General features: G+C 41.7%; 1 protein-coding gene across 1 annotated transcript; it reads right to left on the reverse strand.

Moving 5' to 3' along the window:
* Positions 1–6,419: 6,419 nt before the first annotated feature.
* LOC124264504 (ankyrin-3-like) lies at positions 6,420–9,786 on the reverse strand. The gene is made up of 2 exons (XM_046699241.1): positions 6,704–9,786; positions 6,420–6,604 (listed from the first exon to the last, which is right to left on the reverse strand). Exon 1 carries the CDS (start codon positions 9,784–9,786, stop codon positions 7,594–7,596), a length of 2,193 nt encoding a protein of 730 aa, XP_046555197.1. The 3' UTR covers positions 6,420–6,604; positions 6,704–7,593.
* Positions 9,787–9,843: the final 57 nt, after the last annotated feature.

Below are 9,843 nucleotides of genomic sequence, written 5' to 3' on the forward strand. Positions count from 1 at the left end.
GTACACAGAACAGTGTTTGTTCTATTTCCGACAGTACTTTATCTCTGACACCTCGTACAAAGAACAGTGTTTGTTCTATTTCCGACAGTACTTTATCTCTGACACCTCGTACAAGAGAACAGTGTTTGTTCTATTTCCGACAGTAGTGTTTTTCTATTTATACTTTATCTCTGACACCTCGTACAAAGAACAGCGTTTGTTCTATTTCCGACAGTACTTTATCTCTGACACCTCGTACATAGAACAGTGTTTGTTCTATTTCCGACAGTACTTTATCTCTGACACCTCGTATAAAGAACAGAAAGACGTTGTTATTCATAAATCCATAAAACGTGTCATGTATTCACGTTCGTCCAACTTCTAAATGACTTTCAAGAACTTGATACTAGATGCACTTTGGCTATTTACAGAGGTCGCTAGCCGGTATAATGACGTATATTTCAAATAATATGTAATGTTTCAAGGGTATTTCAGCTTGTTAGATCCCAAACGCTGCCATCAAGCCAAACCATTAGAATTCATTACTCTTTCAAAAAAAAACAAACAAAAAAAACATGGCGGTTTGGTTTTAGAGCGGCAACGTATGGGTGTTTTCATAATGGTTTTGTTTTCAGCTCAAGCCCGGTCCTACTTGGTATGGACATATTCTGTATGATCCCCTACTCTTTGTTCTTACAGAATGTGTATAATCTAACGTAGTGCTAGACCAGAGACCATTAGACAAATACAGACGTCACAGGAAAAAGAATGTGGAAGAGATGGGATGTCCGCACCCCACAGGCTTCATGTGATTGCATTGTAAGGAGTAGGCATTCCAGTATTGGGCTGATATGTAAGTTCGAGCCTCCTGTGATACTGTATGATGTGTGAAGGACGTGTGATGGCAACAGTCCTTCGTAAGATTGCAGGGTAAGGAGTAAGCCATCCAGTATTGGGCTGATATGTAAGTTCGGGCCTCCTGTGATACTGTATGCTGTGTGAAGGACGTGTTAAGGACGTGTGATGGTAACAGTTATTCGTAAGACTGCAATGTAAGGAGTAAGGCCTGCTCAACTTCAATAATGGGATGATCTGCGAGCTCGGGCCTCCGGTGCTTGGTATGATGGACAGTTGGACAGTCGATTAATGAATGAACGAAACTGCATATTAAATGAATGTTTAATCGTGCCGAGGACGTATACACGATTTAGTCATCTATACACGATGACCTGATGCCAGTTGCAACATATATTTGGGATTACACCTTCTCGGTAAAGTACAAAGTCTAGTTCTTTTTTCCCATCCGGGATTCGAACCCACACCCTCAGAGTAGCTTTCGGCCGTGGGAGCCGTGCCAATTTACACTTATCAGAAGGGTACACAAAGCCCGCAGTCTAGACTACCAGTTGTCCAACTTCCATTATTGTGGAAGTCGCGGTGGCTGAGCGGGTTAGGCGGCTGACTTTGTGTGCTGGCGGCTCTGAAGGTGTGGGTTCGAATCCCGGATGGGACTCAACCCAAGAAAGTTCTAGAATTTGTACTTTACTGAGAAAGTGTAATCCCAAAATATAGCATATGTTGCATTTGACAACTTTCTAAATGGCATTGTGTAATCATTGATACCAGTTACAGAACAACAATTATTCTGTTGCCCACTTCGAAAACTCCCGTTGTATCAGCCTCACTTCTTTCTATCTGCCTTCTCCAGGTCCTTTCTGGACGAAAGAGCTCCAAATGGCTCCTTTTGTCCTGAATAAAGAGCTCCAAATGGCTCCTTGTGTCCTGAATAAAAAGCTCCAAATGGCTCCTTTTGTCCTGAATAAAGAGCTCCAAGTGGCTCCTTTTGTCCTGAATAAAGAGCTCCAAATGGCTCCTTTTGTCCTGAATAAAGAGCTCCAAATGGCTCCTTTTGTCCTGAATAAAGAGCTCCAAGTGGCTCCTTTTGTCCTGAATAAAGAGCTCCAAATGGCTCCTTTTGTCCTGAATAAAGAGCTCCAAATGGCTCCTTGTGTCCTGACTAAAAAGCTCCAAGTGGCTCCTATTGTCCTGAATAAAGAGCTCCAAATGGCTCCTTGTGTCCTGAAAAAAGAGCTCCAAATGGCTCCTTGTGTCCTGCATAAAGAGCTCCAGGTGGCCCCTTGTGTCCTGAATAAAAAGCTCCAAATGGCTCCTTGTGTCCTGAATAAAGAGCTCCAAGTGGCTCCTTGTTTCCTGAATAAAGAGCTCCAAATGGCTCCCTGTGTCCTGAATAAAGAGCTCCAAATGGCTCCTTGTGTCCTGAATAAAGAGCTCCCAATGGCTCCTTGTGTCCTGAATAAAGAGCTCCAAATGGCTCCTTGTGTCCTGAATAAAGAGCTCCAAATGGCTCCTTGTGTCCTGAATAAAGAGCTCCAAATGACTCTTTGTGTCCTGAATAAAGAGCTCCAAATGGCTCCCTGTGTCCTGAATAAAGAGCTCCAAATGGCTCCTTGTGTCCTGAATAAAGAGCTCCAAATGGCTCCTTGTGTCCTGAATAAAGAGCTCCCAATGGCTCCTTGTGTCCTGAATAAAGAGCTCCAAATGGCTCCTTGTGTCCTGAATAAAGAGCTCCAAATGGCTCCTTGTGTCCTGAATAAAGAGCTCCAAATGGCTCTTTGTGTCCTGAATAAAGAGCTCCAAATGGCTCCCTGTGTCCTGAATAAAGAGCTCCAAATGGCTCCTTGTGTCCTGAATAAAGAGCTCCAAATGGCTCCTTGTGTCCTGAATAAAGAGCTCCAAATGACTCCTTGTGTCCTGAATAAAGAGCTCCAAATGGCTCCCTGTGTCCTGAATAAAGAGCTCCAAATGGCTCCTTGTGTCCTGAATAAAGATAAAGAGCTCCAAATGGCCCCATGTGCCCTGAATAAAGAGCTCCCAATGGCTCCTTGTGTCCTGAATAAAGAGCTCCAAATGGCTCTTTGTGTCCTGAATAAAGAGCTCCAAATGGCTCCTTGTGTCCTGAATAAAGGGCTCCAAATGGCTCCTTGTGTCCTGAATAAAGGGCTCCAAATGGCTCATTGTGTCCTGAATAAAGAGTTCCAAATGACTCCTTGTGTCCCGAATAAAGAGCTCCAAATGGCTCCCTGTGTCCTGAATAAAGAGCTCCAAATGGCTCCTTGTGTCCTGAATAAAGATAAAGAGCTCCAAATGGCCCCATGTGCCCTGAATAAAGAGCTCCCAATGGCTCCTTGTGTCCTGAATAAAGAGCTCCAAGTGGCTCCTTGTGTCCTTGAGCACATCTACCTCCTGGGTAAAGGGTGTCCAATTTCCACCCCTGACAAAGTAGGCTCGAAGTTCGAAGCACCACCATCGGCCATGAGGAGTTGTGTCCCTTGTATGTCCCTTCTACCGACCAAACAGATTCCTCCTCCATTAGGCAACCCATGCTTGTCGGAAGTATGGTCAGACATGCTGAGCTAGTCGATGCATGTCATCCTATCCCATGCCTGCCGTCAAGGACTATATACTATTTGCCAGCTTCCGGATACGCTGCAAAAACTCACAACACGAATTATCTCCCTTTTTTCTATACAATCAGAGAGAGTGAGTAGTGGTTTTACGCCGCGTTTAGCAATATTCCAGCAATATCACGCCGGGGGACACCAGAAATTGGCTTCACACATTATAACCATGCGGGGAATCGAGCCCTGGTCTTTGGCGTGACGAGTGAACGCTTTAACCACTAGGCTACCCCACCGCCCTCTATACAATCAGAACACGTTTTACATCGACATATATCCAACTTGACTAATGCAAGCAAATATTGGACAACACATATCCCTCTTCTGCCGGGGACTTGTGTTGATGTGACACACAAGACATTTAATGGCTAGCTTGTCCGTTGTCAACGAGGGCGATGGAGACGCCATTTATCTGCCACTACCTGACTGAGTTCTGTCTAGAAGAAACGTTTGCGCATCGCACAGGGAAAAAGGTTCTTGTTTTCTCGAAGCAAACGGATAGTATCGAAGCCTTACGAATGATCACTTCTTAAACAACGTCGGTGATTGCAAAATTAAATCTGATTGCAACCAATCACGAATCCTGAACATTCGCACCAGGAAAGGGTCGTATTAAAACAGAGGTTCGTAGGAAGATATGACAGGTAACCTCTGTGGGAAGAGAATGTTCAAGCTGTAGTGTTGATGGTACTGCGCATTGTTTTGAGGGCCGTCCCTTTAATTATACGGTCTCTGCTGTGGTCACGCCCGCTGAATTGATCATGGTGTCACCATAGCCCAAGTGCATATATCGATGCTCTCTGGAATGTCTGCCCGGTCAGTAAGCTCGAACATTGCTGGGCACCTTGTGACAAAACAAACTAACGAAACAACAATCAAGGCAGGAAACAAACTAATCATGGAGTATTTATACATAGCATGTATTATTTTACGAATAGTTCACTTAGTCCCATGATCGTGACCTGAAGGTCTGAACATAGTGCTTCCATTGTTTTGAGGGAACAATGTTTGTTTGCTATTCATTGTCGCACTCAGCAATATTCCAGATTTATGTCAGCTGTCTGTAAATACCCGAGTCTGGACATATTGCATGAAGGACATCCGATCTAACGTTGCACTTATTGTTCTTTATTAGGCATGTTGGTTGAGTTATTAACGTATTTAAAAAGTAATAATAATAAGAAGACTATTCTGGAATTGTGAGAGCGCCCCCTTTATAAACATCTATTCTATATATAACAATGTGATGTGAAGGTAAATAATACAATAAAAATATTCGATTCATAAATCTTGCAATGCAACCATAAAATGTTGTGTTAGATGAGAAAGAAACACTCTGCTCTCAAGAGAAGCCTTTAAAAAGGCCAACATAATTAAGAAATTTAGTGAGAAGGACGTGCTGGCATTCCAAATTATGCACTGAACTAGTACAAGTGTGCTCTATTACGTGTAATATTGTCCTGAACTGAAAGTGTATGAGTTTATTAACGTTTTTGATCAGTTAAAACAAAATGTGTTTACAATAAAGCGGGACAATTGTTTCGGAATACCCACATGATCACGTGGCTTCTCATTTGCTACAACTATGTTCATTGGTCATTTGGAAATGCCAAAATACAAAGAGTCTAGGTGTCATTGGCTGAAAGTTCATTGTGAATAATCCAAGTGTATATTGTAGAGAGGAGTTTCACTTGAGAGACAATTTCAGTCTGATTAAGAGGTTAGGGGCCTTTGCAACCCCAGCCAATCAGACTGTCAACAGTTGCTTCACTGTACGTAATGATCGTCCTGGCGATGTGCTGCTGGTTGTGCAGATACTCTCTTAGTTAAAGGTAAGAATTCTGTTTGATGAAGCTACAAGGAAATACACCTACCTGGTAAATTTTACCACTACAAATGCATTTAGCATAACTATAATATTGTATATAGAGACTGACAATGTAAATATTAAGTTCCAGTTCAAGATACAATCATATTGGCAAATCCAAGGACATGTTAATGCATGTGAATATTACAATTCATGCTTTAGATAAATACAATCGAGATTGGTGAGTTTGTGTCTGCATTATACACGTTCACTTAGCAACCTAGGTCTTTTTTGTACACATTCACATAAGAACATATATCCTACCTCATGTAACAATGTCCATCTCTGATTGGTTCTCGTCACCTTGAACATCTTTTTGCATTACGTATGCCCGGTGCTCACCTGTACACCCACGCGAGACATAAATCTTTGCGAGGGAGAATAAATCATTTATACCCCGCACTATGGAAAAAGCATGCGTCCACGGCAGTCAGTGAACTGTAAACCAGTGGTTCGGAACGACTAGTCAGTACCTTGTAAGTGAAATATATGAGTGAATTTCAGTCTGTTTATGCTATGTTTCCATAATGATAGATTTAACCATTCAGTAAGATAAATTCCTTGAAGCATTATGATTCGGGGTATTCGGGTTTTATGTGATCCTCGTTAGGTTTTATCCAACAGAACGCATAAAACCACGTATACCCCTCTTGACAATGCTACAAAGTAAAATGTATATATTATACGCATTCACGTAACAACATAGGTATGCAGTGTACACATTCACATACAACTTATGATTGCATTGTACTTTCGCTGAACAACACAGGTCTAAATTGTGCACATTCACTTAACAACATATATCTGAATTGTACACATTTACTAAGCATCATAGGTCTACATTGGATACATTCACTTAATTTGTCTGAAAGTCCATATTCACATAACAACATCATTCTGAATTGTACACATTCACTGAGCACCATAGGTCTCCATTGTACACATTCACTGAGCACCATAGGTGTTCATTGTAAACATTCACTGAGCACCATAGGTCTACATTGTACATATCCACATAACATCATAGGTCTACATTGTACATATTCACATAACATCATAGGTCTACATTGTACATATTCACATAACATCATAGGTCTACATTGTACATATTCACATAACATCATAGGTCTACATTGTACATATTCACATAACATCATAGGTCTACATTGTACATATTCACATAACATCATAGGTCTACATTGTACATATTCACATAACATCATAGGTCTACATTGTACACATTCACATAACATCATAGGTCTACATTCTACACATTCACCTGGCACCATACATGTGCATTGTACACATTCACCTGACAACATACATGTGCCTTGTACACATTCACCTGGCAACATACATGTGCATTGTACACATTCACCTGGCAACATATATGTGCATTGTACACATTCAATTAAGATCATATATCTGCATTGTTCACATTCATCTAACAGTGTGAGTCAGCACCATTCAAGCTGGATAGGTTTATATATAACCGATTTCAGCTACAGTAGTAGTTCTACAACATCACCACAACGTAAGTGATAGTACAATGAAAATACCTTCTGTAAGTGTCATTTAGAATCTGGTATGATGAAGAGGAACACTTGTTATGGATAGACAGCTTCCTTATTGCAACAGATGCGATGTTTCAGTGTCGACGCTAACACGGTGGTAAACAGATGTGTTTTGAATGTGTTGCCATGTTTCTATTTTAGAAAAAAATCCCTTGAATACAATTATGAAATGTTTAGATCATGCATTATATATCATATTGTGATTGTTTGTTTGGGACATTCCAGCTGGACGATCTATTTAATTGCGTCTGGATCAGATGAGCAGATGATTAACATCAGAGATCAGCTCCCATTAGTTGCCTCTTACCACAGGCATCAGATTATGTAGATAAAACCAATTCTTATTAAAATATTAACGTGGTTAAGTATATTTAATTTCAAGTTTATGTTGTCACCAGTATATCTTGTCTGAGGTGGACACTTGTTTTCATCTGATTGCGTTTGGTTATATATCAAACCTAAAATGACGACTGTGGACATTCACAATGAATCAATGTGTCCTGACAAAATTACATTAACCCACATTTCATCAATTTGTGTCATTCCATCACTAAAGTTAATGTACTAAAACATGTTGATGCCATAACACACATGTCCGCATAAGTGCGTACTCATATAGAATATAATGGGCAGAAAAATACACATCTGTTGTTTTCTTTCTGTTCACACAAATAAATTGTCAGAATTGCCTGCCCTATGCATCAACGGTGTGCATGTTTCTGATTGCGTCAACAATGTCACTGTTGATGCTTCTCCGGGAAAGACTGAGGAGATCTTCTCCTGTGTCTGAGACCAGAGAGAGATCGGCCTTGTGATCCACCAGCAGCTTGAAGACATCAGTATGTCCACACGCAGCCGCCATCATCACCGGTGTCCAGTTGTACCGTCCTCTGACATTGATGTCATAGGACGGGAGCAGGAACCCCACACAGTGTCTGTTGCCTCCTCGACAAGCCAGATGGAGTAATGTGTCTCCAGACTGGTCTTTTTGTTTCAGTTCAGGACTGTTTGATCTGTACATCTGCAGATAACATGACTCCTTCTTCACAAGTGACTTCATCAGTTCATTCCATGGTTCGACGTTCCTCTCTGACTTTCCCTTCGGTGGAAGTGTTTCTATGATTTGTCTGCAGCCTACTTTAAGTGCAAGGCTAAAGGCGTCATCCCCTGTGTTGTCAACTAGAGACAAATCCGCGCCTTTTCTTTTCAAGTAGTCAAATATTTCCACTTTACCATACAATATTGATGTCATGATGTATGTTAAACCAGCCTTGTCTTTAGTGTTTATATTGAACTTGTCTGAGATATGCTTCACAATGTCAAGGTGACCGAATTTGCACGCAAGATGTAGAAGAGTGAGTCCATCCTTGTCCACCAGAGTATGGTCAGCATTCCGGGACATCAGGAACTTCATCACACTCATATGACCTCCAACAACAGCTCTCATCAGAGGAGTGAAACCATTCTTACCCCTTGTGTTGATACCAAAGCTGCCAATGACCTTCTGAACAAGGGCTTTGTTTCCACCTTGACAAGCTGCATGAAGAACATTGTCATTCTGTGGAGTAGTCAAAGATGGAATACCCCTATTTGCTGCAATCAGATCATAAGCATCCATCTTTCCACTGAGAGCTGCCATCATTATTGGCGTCCATCCATCCTCTCCAGGGCCGTTGATGTCAAACTCGTTTAGGAGTTGTTCTATGATGGATCTGTTGCCACCTTGGCAAGCGAAATGGAGTACATTGTTTGTGTAGTGATCAAGTAGTTTCCTGTTGGCCTTTTCTGAAAGAAGTAGGTTGAACACATTCTTCTTTCCAGCCCTGGCTGCATGCATTATTGGTGTAAGGCCGTTCTGTCCTTTGAAATTGACATCAATATTTTTCAGAAGATGTCTTGCAATGGCTGTGTTCCCTCCTTGACATGCAGAATGCAGCACGTTATCCCTGTGGCCACCGGTCAGTATTGGGTCGGCTTTCCCTGACGTAAACAGGTCAATGACACTTGTTCTGAAGCTCCTATGATCATCCTTCAGTTCAGCCCCCTTTGACACAAGCAGACCATACACGTTCTTTCGTCCACCAACAGCTGCATACATCAAAGGTGTCCTGCCATCTTGTCCACGACTGTTGATGTCAAACTCTTGAAGAAGATGCTCGACGATTGTAATATTTCCACCCTGGCATGCAAGGTGAAGCATGTTGTTACAATGGCCGTCAGTCACAGTGAAATCCACTTCTTTCGCAAGAAGCAGGTTGAAAGGGTCTAACATTCCAAACCGAGCTGCGACCATTACGGGGGTCCAGCCATGTCTTCCACGGTTGTTGATGTCAATATCAAGTGGCAATGAAAGCAAATAATCTACGATGAACCTGTTTCCACCCTGACATGCAAGGTGAAGTATGTTGTTCCTGTATTCGTCGGTGAGAGTAAGATCCGCTTGCTTTGAAACAAGTAACTTGAAAATATTTCTGTTTCCAAACTCAGCAGCCAGCATGACTGGAGTGACCCCATTCCTTCCCAGAGCATTGATGTCAAATCTGTGAAGAATATTTTGAACAATTGTCGTCCCACCTCCCTTACATGCAAAATGCAGAACATTGTCTTTGTAGTCATCAGTTATGTACAAGTCGGCGTTCTTTGAAAGTAGAAAGTCGAAGATACTCTTATTTCCAGCACAAGCAGCCTTCATTATTGCTGTCCTACCATTATCTTCCAAACCGTTCACATCAAAATGTGGTAGGAGTCCTTCTACAATGGACATATTTCCACCAAGACAAGCCAAATGAAAAACAGAATTGTTGTTTTCATCCTTCAGTGAAATATCAGCCCCCTTTGACGCAAGCAGGTCAAACACTTCTCTCAGTCCATTCACAGCTGCATACATCAAAGGTGTTCTACCCTTATGTCCACGATTGTTTATGTCAAATTTTGGAAGCAGATC

The sequence above is a fragment of the Haliotis rubra genome, unplaced genomic scaffold (assembly GCF_003918875.1).
Source record: "Haliotis rubra isolate DU_JTF1 unplaced genomic scaffold, ASM391887v1 Scf929, whole genome shotgun sequence".
NCBI classification, from domain to species: domain Eukaryota; kingdom Metazoa; phylum Mollusca; class Gastropoda; order Lepetellida; family Haliotidae; genus Haliotis; species Haliotis rubra.

Excerpts from the sequence above, each read along its gene's own strand:
- LOC124264504 (XM_046699241.1), bottom strand. The coding sequence starts at position 9,786 with ATGTATGCAGCTGTGAATGGACTGAGAGAAGTGTTTGACCTGCTTGCG.